Genomic DNA, 21799 nt, shown 5'->3' with positions numbered 1-21799 from the left:
TATATGTATGTATATACATGTATAATATTGCATTTATATATGTATATACATTGAGAGAGAAGGTCAATGTTTAGTATAGGTTTTATGTGCGTAGTGTTTTAGTAGCAGTAGTAGGTAGGCCGCAGGAGGAGGGGTTTGTTTCTGTTATTTAAGGGCAGTTGGACGAGACTTGACAAACTCCTTTGTACCTGCAAAGAAACTTGTGGTTGAGAGAGAGAGAGAGAGAGAGAAAAAGAGGAGAAAGAGAAATACATAAGACTCAAAGGAAGGGAAAAATAGGCCAAAATGTTTTGCCACAGCACACGACTGATTCAGTACAGATACAGACAGGCGAACGAAGGGGACCGGGGAGGAGGAGGAGGAGGGGAGGGAGGAAAGGAGAGAGGTTACAACCTGTAGAAGTTAATATAAAAACCCAACAGACTTGTAGAACCTTACCCTGGCCCCTCTAACATTGTCTCTCCATGTCTGTCGCTCTCGGCTGAGGCATAATATCCCATATAATTTAAGACAGACAAACTTAACGGAACCTAAGAGAAAGAATACAGGTAAATATGTACATGTACGTCATTTTGATTTGCCAAAAATCTCCTTATTATATTCACACAGCATTAGAATCAAATAGGAGGCACATACAATTCATACAGTTAACCACACACTGACAGTAGTAAAGGGCTGGGATAGAGGGTTAAGGGGAGATTGGACACATTAGTTATTTGGCACTGGATGGCACTTAAAGGACCACTGGAGAGACACTGAGTACAGTAGAGTTACACACAGGAACAGGTAACAACACACAACCTCAAAGAAACGGGTGCATCTCCCCCACTCTCACACACAATGGCCCAACACCAAATCAACCCCTAAGCTATGCACTTGTGAAGTACTGAGAGGATTTGTCAGGGGTAAGTAATACTGGTAATAGCTCCACCTTGCTCCCCCACTCTCACACACAGTACCGCAGCTGCCACTCAGTCATGGGGCCCGAGTTCTTTTATTTGGATACATTTCTTTTTTAAGATTCATGAGCGTTGATCAGGTTTTATTTGTACTTGCAAACATGATTTTGGGGGATAACACTAGCCAAAAAGAAAAGTTTACAGCAGTGACTTGTCTGTAATCAACACAAAGAATTCACGTAAACTTGACACTTTAAATATTGATTAGTCATCATTCTTCACATTTATCATTCATAGAAAGGCAACGTAACGACAGTCAACAAATTAATTGCTTCCATCTCAGAGGCTTTGTAATATAGCTAGATAATAATGCATTGGACCACTCAGTAAGTGCTTAGCCCAGAGCTGTGCCTCAGACTCTCAGCATTCTTAAATAAGCTCTGTTTTAACCTATGGAAATGGACTAGGAACCTTGGTACTAAGTTCAAGCATCAGGTTAGACACTCAGTGGAAAGGGAGCTTTTGCAGAGTCATCATTAACAGCAGAGTCTGGTGATCAATAGGCAGCAGCACATACTGTATGCACTGTATAGAAGCGAGGGAGGGGTGTTAAGAAATGATGAGGTAACCTCAAGGAGGCAATGCCTGTCATTAGAAGATGAAGGGGAGCTGCTGTGACCAGTAGGCCTGTACAGTAGCCACTTCCTGTTGTATCTCAGACACAATTGGGGTCGGAGCGCCATGAGTCTGGAAAGCAGAACCAGTAGGCATATAGTGAAGAGAGGAGAGCAATGTTTTTCAGTCAATTTAGGAAGTAAACTGAAATTCCAATGTCAACTTTCATCGTTAGTAATTTCCGTTCACTTCCTGAATTGAAATAGAATTGACCTGACGTGACTAAATGCTACTACAGTATCTCATTGACTCAACGTTACAGATGTCCATCTAATAGTTCTTAGAACGGCAAACACAAAAAGTTTGGCCCGATCTCTCACACTGCCATTGTTCAGGTGGTGAGACTGGGAAGAGAGAGGGCACCAGTTCCTTAACAAAGGGAAAACAGTGGTAGACAGTAAAAACATGTGAAGGCACCTCCAACCAGCCAACCAGACCATACTGGTCAAACTCACTGCAAAGAACACAACATCCAAAGCTGACCAGACCAGTCACAGATAGAGGGGGGATTCTAACAAAGGCAAAATCTTTATTTAGATTTTAAGGCCATTGGCGGTACTACAGTCTATGAAAACTGATATACTACGTACAATGGCACACTGGTCATTCCAGTTGACAGCGATGAAGCTATCGGCATGGAACTCACCACTGGACTCATGACTCATGATGAGTCATCTCTGGGTTATGTGGTTCAAGGGCTCCTGAGTCTCCAGGACTCCGTATGACCTGTATATTACACACGATTCCATCAGATTCTAGCTAGCTCAATTATTTTAGTTGAGGACATCCCATTTGTTAATAATCAGTATAGCTGTATAATAACCCAGAAAGCTGTATGATCTGGGCAATGATACATTTAAATATAAATAATTTAAATTTAAATATTTAAACACACACATCAAGGATAACACAATAAAGTCACTGACTTATTTCCATTGTGCTTCTTTAAAACAGATGCAAAAATAAAATAAAGATTTTGCCTTTATTCTACCGTCACAGTATTTGGGGTATTTGTCACCTTCAGCCTCAGCCTGACCCCTTGGAGTGCCCCTCCCCCTTAGAGATCAAGGGGCCTGCTGTGTGGGTGTGGCAGCCCTCAGCGAATCAGCGTCGAGCTCTGCAAGGCAAGGCCAATCACATCTCTGGGCTGTGATCCAATGAGGAACAGTGGAACAGAAACAGAAAGAAAAACAGAAAGACAACGGAAACTAAAATCAAACAGAACAAAAACAACAATGATGAAAATGGCTAAATGTCTTATAAAATAAAAGGATGGATGGATGGATCCAGCCTCATTCCACTATTACATAACGACTCCATCCCCAAACTCGACTGGATACTAGCTTTACTAGAAGGATTTGTTTTGATCTAGATTCTACCTTACAGCACTGTGGCTATGTAATTGAATGCTGAGTCCTGCATAAAAATGTGGGTACACAAAGAAATACTGTACTGTATTATTAGGAAAGTGTCATTAAGATAGCGGTGTACTGTAACTGACTGTTTTCTCAACAATGTAAAGCAACTGATTTGATAAAAATCTATTCTTCAACTTTGGACCAAATAGACTAGAGGTATATTGTAAGTAATGTATGGCTAAACAAAGCAAGGGTTCCGTAAGTCTTCTCATAGTAATTCTACTGTATCACATTTGCTATTCACATTTCTAAAATACAAATCAAGAACCAGAGGCCAATGAAAATATAACTCAACAGAAATATATCAAAACACAAAAGGTATGTGGAACAGATAAACACACACACACAGAGAGTAATTCATGCTCGTATAAACTTAAGCAATGATGGTGTCCCCCTTCTGATGGTGCCCACAGAGTGACAACGTGGTTAATTCCAAACCAAACCACAGACATCACAGTGACAATGACAGACAGTAGAGTCACAGACAGGCCACAAACAGACGGACTACCCAGGACGACCTAGACTCGGTGAGGCACAGCAGCATTATAAGAGGGACTGACTGCTTGTTTGCCAGTCTGGAGGACCAAACTTACCAACTGGCTGCCACCATCATTACATCATCACCTCAGCACAAGGTCACTCACAACATTCCTGGGGTAAGAGGAAGCGTAAGACTTTAAGGAGGACGGGAGGGGGGTGGGGGTTGGGTCGAGGGAGGGAGGGGGGAGAGGGGGTGGGGGTATGTCACACTTTGTTGTCAAACATTGACAGCTTGGGAGGGGATTGTCGGCCCCCGTACCATACGACCATCCCAAGTGCATCTTGGGAAATGTAGGCCACTGTACGGTCGTAGTACAGTACGGCCATCCTCCCAAGTGTTGGTTCACACCGCAACAATGAACACACTGCAGCTCTGTGCATCACAACCCTGTTGGCTCGGGCTGAAGCCGAGGGTTGTGGGTAAAGATGGGGGTGGGGAGGGGCATGGTAGAGCCATCAATATACAGAGTTTGGTGAAGTGTTCTGATAGAACCCCGTAGTGGCACCAAACTCACCACCTAACTATATTGTAGTGTATATCAATGGCTCTGGGTCGTGGGTTACATTGGAGTCAGTCAGTCCATAGAGGGGACACTAACTCTGTGGGGTACATATAAGACTTCAATTAGATTTAGGTAGAATTTGTTGTACCAGAATCAACACTGAAGGTAAGGTGTCTTGTGTTTTACATGATTGTTTTGTAAGCTACGGTATGTTTTAGGTTAGTGTTAACTATATTCTACTGCAGTTACTACTGTACATAAAACAGCACCATATCTGGAACATGTTTGACATTAACAATGACTGAAAATAGTTAGCAGAAAGACTGTAATTAATTCAAGTTGATTATTCCTTAGGGAATTACTGTGTAACAATGTCATTTTAAAGGCATGAAAAGGAAGTAACTGTACTAAAATGAGATCGGTATAACATGCCTTCAACTCTGACAATGGCTGATGCCAATCAATACAGCCTATTGTAAAGTCAAACATACTGTGACCGTAAAGGCCAAAACACACCATGACTACCAACAGCTAAAAACAGCGGGCGGCCGTCATTTTCTGTTCATTTCGAGTCTACATATTGTATCACCACCGTTCGTTGACACCCAGCAGGTGTTTGCTAACAGTGCACGGCCACCCGCTGCTTTTCGCCGGTTGTCTTTTTGGTGCGTCTCAGCAGTGTTTGTTCGGTGTTTAAGAATAGAAGGGTCAACCACAGAAATACATAGAGAATCACAGGATCTCTATGGGGTCAACAGTCACATTCTCATACTGTATCATCTCCAGTGGCGGCTGGTGGCACTTTAAACTGGAGGACGGGCTCACGGTAATGGCTGGAACGGAATGGAATGGTATCAAACACGTATTCCATCAATGTGTTTGATACCATTCCATTCCAGCTATTACTATGAGCCGTCCTCCCCTCACCAGCCTCCACTGATCATATCTAACCTCTAACCATTAGGGGTTAGATAGAACTCCTGTCAGACAAAGATGGCTTGGGCTGGACCATACAAACAGTGTGTCGGCGACTGTTGAGAGGTGGTTAGTTCAAGGACAGAGGTAAGAATTCAAAAACACACAGAAGAGAGCTTCTTCATCTTTCCAATGACAAGGTAATAACCAAGGTCATTGGCCAAATCTGACCATCGAAGCAGGATTTCCACACCACAGATACAGTTCAGTCAGGGGATCATATCTATGCAACATGACATTACTCAATGCCCCTTGCTGAGGTGTCAACTTTCAAGTCGGAAGGAATTTCTCTGCCTGTTTTTATATATATATATATATATATATTGTTGGTTGCTTTAACAGTAATATATATATATATATATATATATTACTGTTAAAGCAACCAATCGTGAATTATCATTCCCATAACTAATCAATTCAATGGTCCTGGATTAATTTAGAATGAATTAATCAACTTAGAATTAAATAACGGAATTAAAGAAATTCCACTGTTCCAAAGACTGTCAAGAGTGGTGTCACAGAAGGGGCAGAGAATGAGCAATAACAAAGAGATAGAAAAGACATCCAGTACATTAAGACATCCAGTAGATTACACTGTAGACAGGTCAGAGACACAGCAGAGGACACAGTAGAGACACGGTAGAAGACAGTAGAAGACGCACACCCTGTTGTTGCTGAGCATTGCTTGAATATGTTGATCAATAATCCTGGTTATTGATTGGCTGATTGATTCCAATGTGTGCTGCTGCTTAGCTACCAGCATTCACATTCCAATATCATTGTCATCAAATTTGAATCATTTTTCTTACCGCTGTTATGTCCTGAAACAATAGAATTGGTTTCCATTTGCACATGATGGGAAACAGAGAGCGCACAATTCCTTGCTTCATCGCACACGAAGGCACATAATAGCCAAACTCACAAACAGAGAATTGCCGTTCATATTCAAGCATTGCAGATTGACAAGAAACCAAGTAAACAGAGAGAGAGAGAGAGAAATTGCTTCATGGAGATGCAAGTGGTGAGAGACATAGATTCACTTAAAATTGATGGACTAACTCATGGTATAGTAAACATTACCATGTTCTCTTGGGATATGGATATTGGATATTGTAAGATTGATGTATCCTACACTTTCTGTTAATGTGAATATCATCATGTCTTCTCACCCATTGCGTAACATGAAGTTGCTGTTCGTTTACTGCTCTATCTATCCTCCCAACCCTACCATACCACACCACACCCTGTTAGACAGAAGCCTATGTTAGGAATCACTGTACCGAATACCTATATAAGGGATAACTTAAAGTAATTGTCCAGTGATAATCTCACTTTTAAAAACACATCATCTGTTAATTCATGCTCAAATCGAGATGTTGACTCGTCCTATACTCATATTTGTTGCCAAAGCATAAATTAGAGGAAAAAAACTCAAACTTGTATGACAAACAGACCGTTTGAAAAATGTTTTCTATTTCCTCATAGAGTATGACATACAGTAATGTTTTTGTCTGAGACGTCTCATTGGCTGAACTGGCCAATCACCTGTTAACTTGTCATAAAAAACATTTATTTATTGACAGGTATACGCCCACACCATTCTGTTGTTGGTGTACGCCCACACCATTCAAACACAGAAAAGCTGCTTTTTAACATACTTAATTAAAAAAAATTGGAAGGAAAACTATTTCACTCATATTGTAATTAATTATAGATCATATTTCATAGAAATCTGGAAACACTGGACAGCTACTTTAACAGTGTACTGTGTGACTGAAAGCACGCCTTAGGCCCTATATATAATATATGGAATATATCTATTTTTACATAAAAATGTGTGTTTTTCACTGTAACTCTACATGACAGGCAGTGTTTTAGAATGTACACAGTATAGTATGTTGCTTCAACAGAGTGTGGTTGCCATAGAAATAGAATTCCTAGAATGGGCCTCCCTATTCAAGTCAATTCTATTTCTATGATCCTAGCCTCCTATCCTGCCTATACAAAATGGCTACCAAATCTACCGTAAAGAACCAGAAAATGTTACTTACATCGACAATAAAGAAGTCGAGCCAGCACCAGGCGTTGGTGAAGTACTTGTGGAATCCGTAGGCGACCCACTTGAGCAACATCTCTAGGATAAAGATGTATGTGAACACACTGTCGGCGTATTCCAAGATGGTCCTGATGGTCTTCCTCTGCTGGATGTACACATCCTCAAAAGCCTGGTGGGGGGGAAGCACATACACGGTTAGCTTCAGCTGAATTGGGGGGTAAATGATTGATGAATTTATTGATCGATTTTAAATACATAGCCTATAAATTTTCCTCAGCCAAATACATATAACAATGAATATATAATAAATCATGGAGGATTAGAAACACAATAAAGTCAACAGACTATTTACATTAAAAGTGATGAAAATGTATACAACAACGGTTCTGTTGCTCAATCAGGACAAAAAAAATATTTTAAATTCCCAGGAAAAATGTAGCATTGATTGCACTATTCCATTCCTGCTGATTTGACGTCATGCCTGAGGACATAGCTCCCTTGGCAGCAGAAATAGATTCCCCCCGCCTATCCTATCTGATAAATCACACAGTCCATTAGATCCCCTCTCAGATAAATGGTACAGTCCATTAATCACAGAGAGAGTCCATATGTGTCTCAAATGGCAGCCTATTCCCTAAGTAGTACACTACTTTTGGTCAAAAGTAGTGCACTATAAAGGGAATAGACTGCCATTTGGGACACAACCTCAGTCAGGCTCTGCTCTGATGCTCCTGCCTGGACCCTCCCCCCCACTCTCCTTAGAACAGTGACTGGCTGAGATGCTCCTGCCTGGCCCCTACCCCAACCCTTCTTAATACAGTGACTGGCTGTGATGCTCCTGCCTGACCCATCCCCCCCACCCTTCTTAGTACAGTGACTGGCTGAGATGCTCCTGCCTGGCCCCTCCCCCCACCTTAGTACAGTGACTGGCTGTGATGCTCCTGCCTGGCCCCTACCCCCACCCTCCTTAGTACAGTGACTGGCTGTGATGCTTCTGCTTGGCCCATCCCCCCACCCTCCTTAGTACAGTGACTGGCTGTGATGCTCCTGCCTGGCCCATCCCCCCACCCTCCTTAGTACAGTGACTGGCTGTGATGCTTCTGCTTGGCCCATCCCCCCACCCTCCTTAGTACAGTGACTGGCTGTGATGCTTCTGCTTGGCCCATCCCCCCACCCTCCTTAGTACAGTGACTGGCTGTGATGCTTCTGCTTGGCCCCACCCCCCCACCCTTTTCAGTGACTGGGCCTGCTGACTGCACCACTCCATGTTTTGTCCTATGTCCTCATAGCCATGCAGAGAGAAACACAGCCCTTAAATAGCCAACCTTCTCCACTCACACGCGACCTCCTTTCTGCGTCTGAAATGGCACCCTAACCTATTCTCTAGCGCACAAATTTTGACCAAAGCCTCTCTGTCTCACTGTGTGTGTGTGAACATGCATTTTTTTGTGTGTGTGTTAACGTTCCACACTGTGACTTACCAGGGCCCCACTACTGAGTAGGATCATAAAGATAATGACGGTTTCGAACCAGTTATGCTCCACAATTAGATAGCATGTCTTTCTCAGGAACCACCAATATTTTCCCCACCCGTGAGTGATAGGCACGTCGCAGCATGGATACTTGATAATACACTCTGTACGGAAGGGGACAGGAGCAAACACACAACATCATACCGTTACTAAAACATTGAAAAGAATGTACGAATTACAAACTGGGAGGAGAGGGGCAGGGCAGGGACCGGCGCAGGGCGCAAGGGAGTGTCAGGGAGTGGTTTAGGGCAGGGAGGGCAAGGAGTGGTTCAGAGTGGGGGAGAAGGGAGGGGCGGGGCAAGGAAGAGCAAGGTGCAGTCCTACCAGGTGTCCAACAGTTTTCTGGGTCTAGGTACTCTTCCACAGCCTCCACCACCACCGCCTCCACCTCCACATCAGGCTTGATGTCTATGGTGCTGCCCTCCGATGAGCTGGTGTCGTCCAGCTACACACACAGACAGAGATACACACACACACACGCACAGAGATACAGACAGACGCAGAGCGAGAGAGAGGGACAGAGACACACAGAGATACAGGCAGACGCAGAGCGAGAGAGAGGGACAGAGACACACAGAGATACAGACAGACGCAGAGCGAGAGAGAGGGACAGAGACACACAGAGATACAGGCAGACGCAGAGCGAGAGAGAGGGACAGAGACACACAGAGATACAGACAGACGCAGAGCGAGAGAGAGGGACAGAGACACACAGAGATACAGGCAGACGCAGAGCGAGAGAGAGGGACAGAGACACACAGAGATACAGGCAGACGCAGAGCGAGAGAGAGGGACAGAGACACACAGAGATACAGACAGACGCAGAGCGAGAGAGAGGGACAGAGACACACAGAGATACAGACAGACGCAGAGCGAGAGAGAGGGACAGAGACACACAGAGATACAGGCAGACGCAGAGCGAGAGAGAGGGACAGAGACACACAGAGATACAGGCAGACGCAGAGCGAGAGAGAGGGACAGAGACACACAGAGATACAGGCAGACGCAGAGCGAGAGAGAGGGACAGAGACACACAGAGATACAGACAGACACAGAGCGAGAGAGAGGGACAGAGACACACAGAGATACAGACAGACGCAGAGCGAGAGAGAGGGACAGAGACACACAGAGATACAGGCAGACGCAGAGCGAGAGAGAGGGACAGAGACACACAGAGATACAGGCAGTGCAAAGCAAGAGAGAGGGACAGAGACACACAGAGATACAGGCAGACGCAGAGCGAGAGAGAGGGACAGAGACACACAGAGATACAGACAGACGCAGAGCGAGAGAGAGGGACAGAGACACACAGAGATACAGACAGACGCAGAGCGAGAGAGAGGGACAGAGACACACAGAGATACAGACAGACGCAGAGCGAGAGAGAGAGACACACAGAGATACAGACAGACGCAGAGCGAGAGAGAGGGACAGAGACACAAAAGACACAGAGATACAGACAGACGCAGAGCGAGAGAGAGGGACAGAGACACACAGAGATACAGACAGACGCAGAGCGAGAGAGAGGGACAGAGACACACAGAGATACAGACAGACGCAGAGCGAGAGAGAGGGACAGAGACACACAGAGATACAGGCAGACGCAGAGTGAGAGAGAGGGACAGAGACACAAAAGACACAGAGATACAGACAGACGCAGAGCGAGAGAGAGGGACAGAGACACAAAAGACACAGAGAGGACGTGAGAATGACAGGACAAGGGACAGAGGAAATACATCAGCAGCAGCAGGTTGACTGGTCAATAGCCCTGTCGGCAGCAACGGCTCTTGGGTTATTGGTACACAGAGAGAGACAGACAAGAGAGAGAGAGACATGACCAACGGAGAAGCCTCTCTCACAGCCATTCATACATACTGCTGCGTGCATTGCAGTGGGTCTCACTTCCTGTCTCAATGTATAAATAGCTACCTCCCTGAGGCTTCATATAGGTAGACAGACAGATGACGATACAGAAATGAAAGGATGATGAAGAAGAAGATGTAGACATAGTCCTGGGGCTAAGATACATTCTGGTCATACACATAATGAGCTGCGTCTACCCATGTCTACATGCGGAGTGTGTGATCTGTCATACTCGACGTGTTCTAATTGACCTTGAGTAAACACATGTCATGACTAGCAGAGTACCAATGACCTGGTTGTAATTCACCTGGACTTTACATTACATCAGAGAGCGCTAGATTTTAAACGAGAGCCTCCAATGAACGATTCAAGTTGACTTAAACGCTAAACTACCGTAATAATAAGCAAACGATGAGACTTAACTGTAAATATAAAAACTACAGCAGCTGACTGCGATTCCTAACATGATGATATGCCACAGATTTAAGACGTACTGTAGCCTACAGGGGTGGAATATCAAATAACCATCCACTCCAGCCATACTGCTAAATGTATTAGCGACGTTTTAAGAAAAAAAAAACACCAGTCAGCAGATATCCATTTCATCCACGGCTGTAGTCATTACTATATGAGTGTGTGTATATATGAGTAATGGAGTTACATAAGAGCCTTGGGCAGTGGTAACTAATGTTACACTGGTGACCACACCCATGCTTTACAGCCAGGAGACCACAAAACAACAACCATGGAGTAATGCATCACTACAACATTACTACAACATCACCGCAACATTACAATAAGATTACCTCAACATTACCAAAGCATTAATACAACATTACCACAACATTACAATATGATTACTGCAACATTACCAAAGCATTACTACAACATTACCACAACATTACAATACGATTACTGCAACATTACCAAAGCATTACTACAACATTACCACAACATTACAATACGATTACTGCAACATTACCAAAGCATTACTACATTACCACAACATTACAATACGATTACTGCAACATTACCAAAGCATTACTACAGCATTACCACAACATTAATACAACATTACCACAACATTACAATAAGATTACCGCAACATTACCAAAGCATTACTACAACATTACCACAACATTGATACAACATTACCACAGCATTACTACAACATAACCACGCCATTTGGTGACTACAACATTACCCCCATGCAACATAACTACATCGCTGCAACATTACAACATAACCACAACATTACTTACCCCCTGCAAAAATACCACAACATTACTACATAATCCTCAAATGACCTCCTGCAACATTACAACAACATCATTATTATCAAGAGACAAACTATGGGTGTATCTAAAATGGCACCCTATTCCTAGTCATGCACTACTTTTCATCAGAGCCATATGGATGTACCAGGTTCTCATCATATTCATTAAACATTTGGCTAACTAACTCTCTGTTCACTCACCTCTTTGCTGTTCTCGTTCTCCGACTCGCTACTGAAGTCCTCGGTGTTGAGGTTCTCGAAGTCGGACTCTCCGACCGCGATGGGAACGCACACGGTCAGGTTCGGATTATGGATGAAGGACATGTGGTCCTCGTCGATCATGTACTTCCCGACGCTGCTCCCTATACCACTAGTGGTGCCGTTACCATTCTTGGTGTAGTCCAGGTCGCGGTTGATATCCACACCACTGTGGTTGGCGATACAGTTCAGCTTCTTGTTGTACATGTCGTCTAAAGGTTTCTGTTCATCCTCCACCGGCGGCTTCTTGGTCAAGCTGAGCACCAACTCTGCCAGCGTGATCTTGAACCAGGCGACGCCCTTCTTGATGCGGATGACGGAGATCTGAAGGTTGTTCATCTCTCCGTCGTCGTCTGTTGCGGCTAAGTTGTCTGCGCTGAACGAGGACAGCAGCAAGGCAAGGAAAAGGTTCAACACCTATAGGGAGGAGAATCAGGCACACACTGGGTCAGACGTCTGGCATGGCCAACGGAGATGTGTGTACACATGGGACCTGGTATGTGTAGTGTAACGAACCTGCCGTTCATAAGACGGCAAACTGCTCCCAGAGAGTTACGTTTCTTGGGCCAGTGATTACGGTCACCGCCTTCGGTTATGGCGACTGGGGTTTGAGGACCATCAGGAAGGCTAGTATTGTATACAAAGATACACTCTGGGGACACTTACCACCAAGTTCCCGATAACCATGACCATCATGAAGACGATGAGACACATGCCCTGTCCGGCCACCTCCATACAGTCCCACATGGTCTCGATCCACTCCCCGCACAGCACCCGGAACACCATCAGGAACGAGTGGAAGAAGTCGTGCATGTGCCAGCGGGGCAGCTTACAGTCCAGGGCGATCTTACACACACAGTCCTTGTAGTTCTTGCCGAACAGCTGCATGCCGACTACGGCAAAGATGAAGACGATGAGCGCTAAGACGAGGGTCAGGTTTCCCAGGGCGCCAACAGAGTTACCGATGATCTTGATCAGCATGTTGAGTGTGGGCCACGACTTGGCCAGTTTAAACACTCTTAGCTGATGGAGAGGGGAGGGAGGAAGAGAGAGACAGGGAGGAAGAGAGGATGTGAGAATGATGGAAGAAGGGAGAGAGGAAAATACTCATTAGCAGCTGGGGTTTGAGTGATCAATAGTTCTGGTTGCGGTAAGGGCTCTTGGGGTATTGGTAGGGTAACTGATAGAGCAGAAGCAGTAATTATGAAAACTAGCAGTACACAGACTAGTAAGGCAGTATATACAGTAAGTTGTATTGCATACAAGTGAATGTATCACTACAACAGACAGTGCTGTAGTTGAGCAACACCATGTAATCATTCAGCACGTGAATCAACGCACGCTGTGGAATTGATATGATTGGTGTACACAACTGACAGACACGTACATTTGGCGGGAGGGCGGGGCTAAAAGAGAGATTACCAATCGGAATGATCTGAGCACGGACAGACCCTCCACGTCAGCCAATGCCAGCTCCACTAACGATAGGGTCACAATGAAGCCGTCAAAGCAGTTCCACCCTTCCTGGAAGTAGTAGTAGGGATCCATGGCAACCAGCTTGGCAAACATCTCCACAGCAAAGATCCCTGTGAACACCTGGCAGGGACAAATAGAGGTCAGAGGTCAGTTAGAGTAACTGCTATGGAAACATTTACCTTTCAAAGTGACAAACAGAGGTCAGACGTACTGTAGGAACTGGTACTATAATTCTTTTAAAAAGTTACCGGTGAGCACTACCTTAGATGGAAATTAAGATTAGCCCACTAGCAAGAGGCTAGCACTTACCTCAATTAAGATTCAAGAACGCTTTCTGGAGTCTCTTTGAATGCATTTCCAATGTCTCGATGGCGTGTGTTTCTCTGTCTAAAGATGACCCTTGTGTAGGCTGCCTTCAAAATGTGCAAAACTAGCTCCTTTAGGACAGTGACATTTTCATCACAGGACAGACATTTGGCTAGCAGAATGTCACCTAAGCTAGTAGAAATTGTGGTTTACTAGCCCGGCTAGTCAGTGCTCAAAATCCTTACTCTCCATCCCTTACAGCTGCTCTGAAGTCAGTAAGGCCATTGTGACACCTCTGTGTTCTGCTAATGAGTCTAATAAATGGCTGAAGGTCATAGTTAATCATGGAGTCAGCTGATGTAACACCCTGGGTGTCAAGGCGTGGCCGGGCAGTGTTTGTGTGTGTGTGTGTGTGTGTGTGTGTGTGTGTGTGTGTGTGTGTGTGTGTGTGTGTGTGTGTGTGTGTGTGTGTGTGTGTGTGTGTGTGTGTGTGTGTGTGTGTGCGTGAGAGCATTTGTGTGTGTGAAGATGACTCATGCTTCAAGGTTATACCCAACCCATGAATGAAAATACCTCTAACAGAACACACACACTGCCCGATGCTGAATATCACTAATAATTTCACAACAAACACACACTGGTCTAATATGTAAAAGACTGATCTCACAATTTACGGAAAGTGATACATTTTCCAGCTGCTGTAAATTGATCAAACCGCTAATATCAATATCATAACCTCACCACAGAAAGAGAGACTATGTTCTACTGACATGCTATCCATGCTAACAACATGAACTAGTAGCTTTAGCTAACATGCTAACTAGACAGTGAAATCCTATGTGCATCAGCTCTACTTTTACTGTGTTTCTGTGGAAATTCTAATAGCATCCATGATAACAGCATCAGTTGCTTTAGCTTTAGCTTGCATTAGCTAGTAGGCTTAAGGCCCTAAGCAATATGCTGAAACCGTATGTGCAGCTCAGGAATTTGACTCCGTTTCTGTAGAAATGCTAATTGTAAAAAGGGCCAGGTTGAGATTTCAGAAAAAAAAGAGCCGTTCTTCAGGCACCATTTTAGGGGAGCTCATCGATCAGGCAGCATCAAATATTAATGTGGGCCACCCACCAGCCTGGCATGCAGCACAGAGACAGAGCAGGCAGCGTGAAGCAGATTGCTGCCTGGGACAAGGAAATAGCAGCACAGAAGAATCATATGATAAGAGAGGGGGGGGGTTGAGAGGAAGGAAAAAGTACAGAGAGAGACTCCTACAGTATACAGACCAGCCCTGTGTAAGAAATGGGGAGATAGGAGGGGGGAGAGAAGGAGAGAAGGAGAGGAGCAGAGAGGAGAAAGACACAAGGAAGATGTGTATAGATACAGGGACACTGTAGGTAGGGGTTCCGGGAACGTTTTCATTTAGCTTTGAATAGCCAATGAAAGAACTGCCAATTATGTGTACCAAAATAACACAGCTCTCTCAGCAGACGACAAGCGAATGGATCTTATAAGAGGAGATGTCATTGTCAACCACGACAAGGACGAGATAACGATCAAATGCCAGATTCTGTTCAGTTTTTTAATGAACCCACTATCAATGATGGGATATACAATGGAAACGGAGACAGAGAGTTGAGAGAGAGAGAGAGAGGCCTGGGGTGGTCACATCGTGGTCTAGCTTGCAGTTAGTGTCGCCGCCCCCAGGTGCACACATATGAATCTGTCTGACACACACACTCTCCTCCTGTCTTTCCCGTCCCCTCTACTGACTGTCCTATCAAGTGGGTTGAATTATATGAGCTAAATACTAGAAAGTGTCTAATGTTACCGTATACTTTCTAAGTTAATAACATACAAATACTAGGTAAGTACTAACTTAAAGTACTTTTTAAAGTGGCACTCCACCACTTTTGTAACCTCATATTCATCATCTACAGCGCCATACCAGTGTCTACATGTGAATATAAGGTTAAAAAAATGCCTCTATAAGTACCAGCTTATAACGGCTGTCAAATATCACCAAAAAAAAGAGATCCTCACCAGGTTTCCCACAGACAGCACCTCCTCAAAGTGCGGGGTCATGGGGTAGTGCTCCATGGCCATGAAGAGGGTGTTGAGGACGATACAGATGGTGATGGCCAGGTCCACGAAAGGGTCCATGACGATCAGGTTGACAATCTCCTTGATCTTCAGCCAGATGGGACAACACTCCCAGATGAGGAAGATGTTGGAGAACTTATACCAGCAAGGTGGACAACTACGCTGAGACTCCTCCAGCTCTGAGAAAATTGATTAAGAGACCACGCCAGGAAAGGAATATATCAAAAATCCAAATAATAGAATAGTCTCCAACAGCGCAAATCCTGTCCCCGCCCACCTGGCGCTACAGCCATCCTTAAGGAAACACTCAAAGTATTTGAAAGAAAACAGAGATACATGTTATAAAATAATAATAATAATAATAATATGTCCTGTTTATGTAATAATAATATGTATGTCATGCATTGTCTGTAAGTACAAGAATGACAAGCAATAGTTTTAGAACACCTACTCATACAAGTGTTTTTCTTTATTTGTAATATTCTCTACATTGTAGAATAATAGTGAAGACAACAAAACTATGAAATAACACATATGGAATCATGTAGTAACCAAAAAAGTGTTAAACAAATCAAAATATATGTTGTATTTTGACATTCTTCAAATAGCCACCCTTTGCCTTGACAGCTTTGCACACTCTTGGCATTCTCTCAACCAGTTTCATGAGGTAGTCATCTGGAATGCATTTCAATAAACAGGTGTGCCTTGTTAAAAGTTAATTTGTGGAATTTCTTTCCTTCTTAATGCGTTGGAGCCAATCAGTTGTGTTGTGACAAGATAGGGGGGTATACAGAAGATAGCCCTATTTGGCAAAATACCAAGTACATATTATGTCAAGAACAGCTCAAATAAACAAAGAGAAATGACAGTCCATCATTAATTTAAGACATAAAGGTCAGTCAATAAGTAAAATTTGTCATTTGGTCTGGAGTCCAAATTGGAGATTTTTGGTTTCAACAGCAGTGTCTTTGTGAGACGCGGTATGGGTGAACGGATGATGTTCGCATTTGTATTTCCCACCGTAAAGCATGGCGGAGGAGATGTTATGGTGTGGGGGTGCTTTACTGATGACACTGACTGTGATTTATTTAGAATTCAAGGCACACTTAACCAGCATGGATACAACAGCATTCATCTGGTAGGACTATCATTTGTTTTTCAACAGGACAATGACCCAACACACCTCCAGGCTGTGTAAGGGCTATTTGACCAAGAAGGAGAGTGATGGAGTGCTCTATCAGATGACCTGGCCTCCTCATTCCCCCGACCTCAACCCAATTGAGATGGTTTGGGATGAGTCGGACCACAGAGGGAAGGAAAAGCAGCAAACAAATGCTGAGCACATGTGGGAACTCCTTCAAGAATATTGGAAAAGCATTCCAGGTGAAGCTGGTTAAGAGAATGCCAAGAGTGTGCAAAACTGTCATCAAGGCAAAGGGTGGCTATTTGAAGAATCTCAAATATAAAATATAATTTGCTTTGTTTAACACTTTTTTAGTTTCTACGTGATTCCATATGTGTTATTTCATGTTATTTCATAGTTTTGACGTCGTCACCATTATTCTACAATGTAGAAAATAGTACAAATAAAGAAAAACTCGAAAAAGAAAAACTTGAATGAGTAGGTGTTCTAAAACGTTTGACCGGTAGTGTATATAGATATAGATATAGGAGATGTAGAACTGTTCGTCCAACGAGAGAGAAGGGCACCTCAGTTGAATCCCGTTTGGGGATCAATAAAGTCTTAACGTAAAAATCGTATCTTATCTTAAATCAGTTAGAAAAGGAAATAGCGAAATCGAAAGAACTGTTCGTCCCCCAAAAAAAGGGTGTCTAAGGTGAGAGCCTGTTTTGACTAAGAAACTACAGGAAGTACGATCTGCCTTTCTTCGACATCAGATTTGAAACTTTTTGGTTTACACTGTCAGCTGAAAACAAAAGAGCATGGAAATTGCTAGTTAGTTAGTGTAGGGAAATGAATAGTATGAATAGTATAGGGACAGTACCCTCCACTAGTGTGTTGGTGATGACGCTCATGACACTGTTGGCCCGCTCTTTCCTTCCGAAGGAGGTATTGAGCTGGTCCACAGACACCATCAGGGAACCAGACAGCTTCTTCTTCACCTCAACCTCAGTAGTGGGCTGCCAGGAGGAAGAAGAAGAATCAAGCACTGATGGTAGTCAAACCATGAACACCATCCCACAGCGCCATCGCTGGCCAGGGAGGGATGTGCACTTGTAACAACACTGGATTGGAAGGAGGGGTTAGGCCCATATTGGAGGTTGGTCATTCTTTGGTTGGCACAGCGGATAGTAGTGTATTTGTCTTGTTGTTGCTAGACGTTGAGAATATGTTGTGTCTAGAGACATGCAGGTCATACGCAGCCAGAGTGGGAGCAGTGGTATGGGGATATTTGACTGTTACATAATACTTGAATAAGAATGTAATATTCCGATATTGAGCAGGGAAGTGTTTTGTATTTGTGTGTGTATGTATTAACGGTGTGACTTACCTATTCTCTGAAACTTGTAAAATAGGTTCCAACCACCATGACATCACACCCATTCTAACTAAATGTCCCCCTGCCTAAATGTTCCAATGCTGCCACTTTGACCGTGTCCGAATACCCGTACCTGCCCTCTCAATAGTAGGCTGATTGGGTGTAAGAAAATTGAACGTTTTAAAGTATGGGACATTTTGAAAATGTTGTATGGTTTAAATGCCAGGATGTCATACTAATTTCGCCTTTTATCTAGTAGAATTCGCGGCAACACTATCGAGGAAGAAGAGCGCCTTTTCAGACCCACGTGTGTTTGACAACAGCTGATAATCAGATAAGAGGACGCGCTCTACCAAAATGAAGGAATGACGGGAAACAACGCATTTGCGCATTAGATGACGCCTTCTCAGTATGGGTGAGCCTAGTATGGTGACATTTGTTGCTTACTGCATACATTTATTCTAAACAGTACGTTCTAAACAGTATGTAGTATGATTAGTGCACAGTATGCTGTTTTATTAAGTAGTAGGCAAGAAAGATTTCGGACACAGCCTTTTTTCTACTTTCCAAGCATTATCCTGTCCCTAACCCCATCAATACTCAGAACTCCACACTATCTGATAGTAATCCATTTTCTATTTGACCCTGAAATATCACCTTCAAGTCCTGTAACAAATCCTGTAGCATTTGAGGAGAACATAGAGGGAAGAGTAGTCTGGTTACTGTAGGAGAACACTAGGAGAACACAGGGGCAACACTATTCGGATTGCGGTCGTTCCAGTCGTCATGCATTGAGCATGCACCAAGTCAAAGAGTAGGAGAGGATAGGATAGACATCATAGCCACTAGTTTGGTTGTTATCATGCTGGCTAATTCAGAAACATTGTACAAGACCTGGTAGAAGGGCAGGTCAAACTACCATGCTGCTTACTAGCAAGAGAGAAAGATTGGTTTGTTTTTTTCGTTTTCTTTGTTTTGGTTTGCTCACTGTTGATTGTTTGAAAAGGAAGGAAATATTTCCTATATTTTGAAGAGGGTTTTGACTTACAATGACTGTTATATGTGGTTGTTTATACCTATCTTAGTGTGAATGCACTGACTGTACGTCGCTCTAAGATAAGACAGTTTGCTAAATGACTAAAATGTTAAAGGGATAGTTAAAGATTTTGGCAATTAAGCCCTTTTTTTCTACTTACACAGAGTCAGATGAACTCATGGATACCATTATGTCTCTGTGTGCAGTTTGAAGGAAGTTGAAGGTAGTTTCTGGAGCCATTACTAACTAGCATGAGTGCAATGACTGGAAGTCTACAGGAGCAAGGGCCTTGTTGCCAAAATCTCAAACTATCCCTTTAATGTCAATGTAATGTAACACCGTTTGGAGTGAGAAAATGAACACGTTGAGATATAAAACAACAGTATGCTGGAAGTCACTGAAAACCCCAGTTATAAAGTAACAATAAGAACATGTTCTTCTGATAAAGTAAACTAAAGTTTCTCTATTTTGCTTCTTTGGGTTGGGGGGCAGCATATCATACACGAGACACTAGGAGCAGGGGAGGAGGGCGAGCGCAGATAGCGCAGACATACGGACTTGCAAAGAAAAAAGTTGAGAAGAGAGACAGAGAGAATAAGAAAGTGAGGGAAGAGAGAAAGTTGAGAAAGAGGGGGCCATGCCTAGACGAGACGGGTCTGAGTTACTCATTGACTTCCTTACACTGTCGTCAGCAGATGCCTTATCTATTTTCACCTCAGGCAGAAGGCGTCCGCCGGTCCCCGGACTGATCAGAGACACCACGCCGTTGCAGTCCACCGTGGAGTTCCTCTTCCCGCCGCCGTGGTGGTAGCCCGTGTAGCTGCTCCGCCGGTACGGGCTGAACAGGGAGTCCCGCCTCTCCTCGCACTCCTCCACAGTGCTATGCTCGTCATCGGCGAACTCGTTCTCCGAGCCCACGTCCTTGCCGCGGCCCTTGAAGCTGAAGATGCTGCTCTTGCTGTTGTGCCTCGACAGGAACGGCGAGCCTGGGATACTGAGGAGGGACTGCAAGGGACAAGAAGACAATGAGATGAGGAGAGGAGAGGAAACGAGAGGAGAGGAGAGAGATTGATGTAGCTGTGTAAAACTCCTGACACAAAGCATACAAAAGAGCACTGAAGGTCGTGGGTTGAATCCCCACAACCACCTTTCCAACTATCTGTCCTCCTGCGTCTTTATCTGTTTTAGTACTGTCTACATCAGGGATCTCCGTCCCGTAGGTTCTCTCTCCAACCCTAATCCAGTGCACCTGATTGTAATAATTAGCTGGTTGACAAGTTGAATCAGGTTAGTTACAACTGGTGTTGGAGTGAAAACCTACAGGAAGGTAGTTGTCCAGGAACAGGGTTGGAGACCCCTGGTCTAAATGTAGCTTCAAAAATATGAAAGGAAGGTGGAATTCCTATTGAATTACATGTGGAATTATAGGATCCCTATGAGAAGTCCAATCTCCTTGAGAGAAGAAAAGAGATGAGGTTTTTTTTTTGAGTCGTTGATTGTGCCATTACTTGGGACAATCCTGGTTGTCATCAATTCTGGGGTCAAAATGAAAGGCAACGTGTGTGTGTGTGTGTGTGTGTGTGTGTGTGTGTGTGTGTGTGTGTGTGTGTGTGCGTGCGTGCGTGCGTGCGTGCGTGCGTGCGTGCGTGCGTGCGTGCGTGCGTGCGTGCGTGTGTGTGTCACTTAGGGAAATGCTGATGGAGAGTGATCAAGTGACCTAGTAAACACAGGGAAATGCATCATAATAATAATAATCATATTTTGGACTTCTATTTTCAATGATCCAATGCTGCTTTACAATTGTCGAAACTAAACAAAAAACAGAGATACAAACAAGACAGCGGCAGACTAACAACAGGAAGAAACAGAACATGTAACAAAGAGAAGGGGGAGGGGCTTAAAGAAGGGAAAAGATTGTGATGTGTTGCACTTGGGAACGGCAAGGTGGCCTGCTGTGGTGGAACGGAGTGAGCGAGTAGGGTGCTAGGGGAGAAGAAGGTCAGAGAGGTAGGGAGGGGGGGGGGGGTCAAGGTGACGAAGGGCTTTGTAGGTCAGAAGAAGGATATTGTAGTTCATGCGTCGGGAGACAGGAAGCCAGTGGAGTTCACAGAGGATGGGGGTGATGTGCTGCCAGGACTTAGTGTGCGTGAGGAGTTGGGCTGCAGAGTTCTGAACCATTTGGAGCTGATGGCGGGAGCTTGAGTTGATGCTGGAGAGTAGTGAGTTGATGCTGGAGAGTAGTGAGTTGATGCTGGAGAGTAGTGAGTTGATGCTGGAGAGTAGTGAGTTGATGCTGGAGAGTAGTGAGTTGATGCTGGAGAGTAGTGAGTTGATGCTGGAGAGTAGTGAGTTGCAGTAGTTGAGACAGGAGGTGATGAATGTGTGAAT

General features: G+C 44.1%; 1 protein-coding gene across 7 annotated transcripts in view; it reads right to left on the bottom strand.

The window, feature by feature from the left end:
* LOC129860506 (sodium channel protein type 8 subunit alpha-like) overlaps window positions 1–21799 on the bottom strand; it is an 88202-nt gene that overhangs the window by 14914 nt on the left and 51489 nt on the right. For 3 of the 7 annotated variants that reach the window (XM_055930937.1, XM_055930936.1, XM_055930938.1), the window contains exons 12-21: window positions 20093–20416; window positions 19033–19053; window positions 17881–18016; window positions 15815–16053; window positions 13418–13591; window positions 12662–13018; window positions 11939–12412; window positions 8923–9043; window positions 8548–8702; window positions 7062–7235 (exon numbers count right to left, since the gene is read on the bottom strand). In XM_055930937.1, the coding sequence (XP_055786912.1) occupies window positions 7062–7235; window positions 8548–8702; window positions 8923–9043; window positions 11939–12412; window positions 12662–13018; window positions 13418–13591; window positions 15815–16053; window positions 17881–18016; window positions 19033–19053; window positions 20093–20416 (2175 nt within the window). The remainder of the gene's footprint in view (window positions 1–7061; window positions 7236–8547; window positions 8703–8922; window positions 9044–11938; window positions 12413–12661; window positions 13019–13417; window positions 13592–15814; window positions 16054–17880; window positions 18017–19032; window positions 19054–20092; window positions 20417–21799) is intronic. The other 4 variants (XM_055930940.1, XM_055930939.1, XM_055930942.1 and 1 more) reach the window with 2 other exon arrangements.

This window comes from Salvelinus fontinalis, chromosome 8 (genome assembly GCF_029448725.1).
Source record: "Salvelinus fontinalis isolate EN_2023a chromosome 8, ASM2944872v1, whole genome shotgun sequence".
NCBI lineage: Eukaryota > Metazoa > Chordata > Actinopteri > Salmoniformes > Salmonidae > Salvelinus > Salvelinus fontinalis.
Note: the sequence above shows the minus strand (reverse complement) of the source record. Positions and strands in the feature narration are given on the sequence as shown.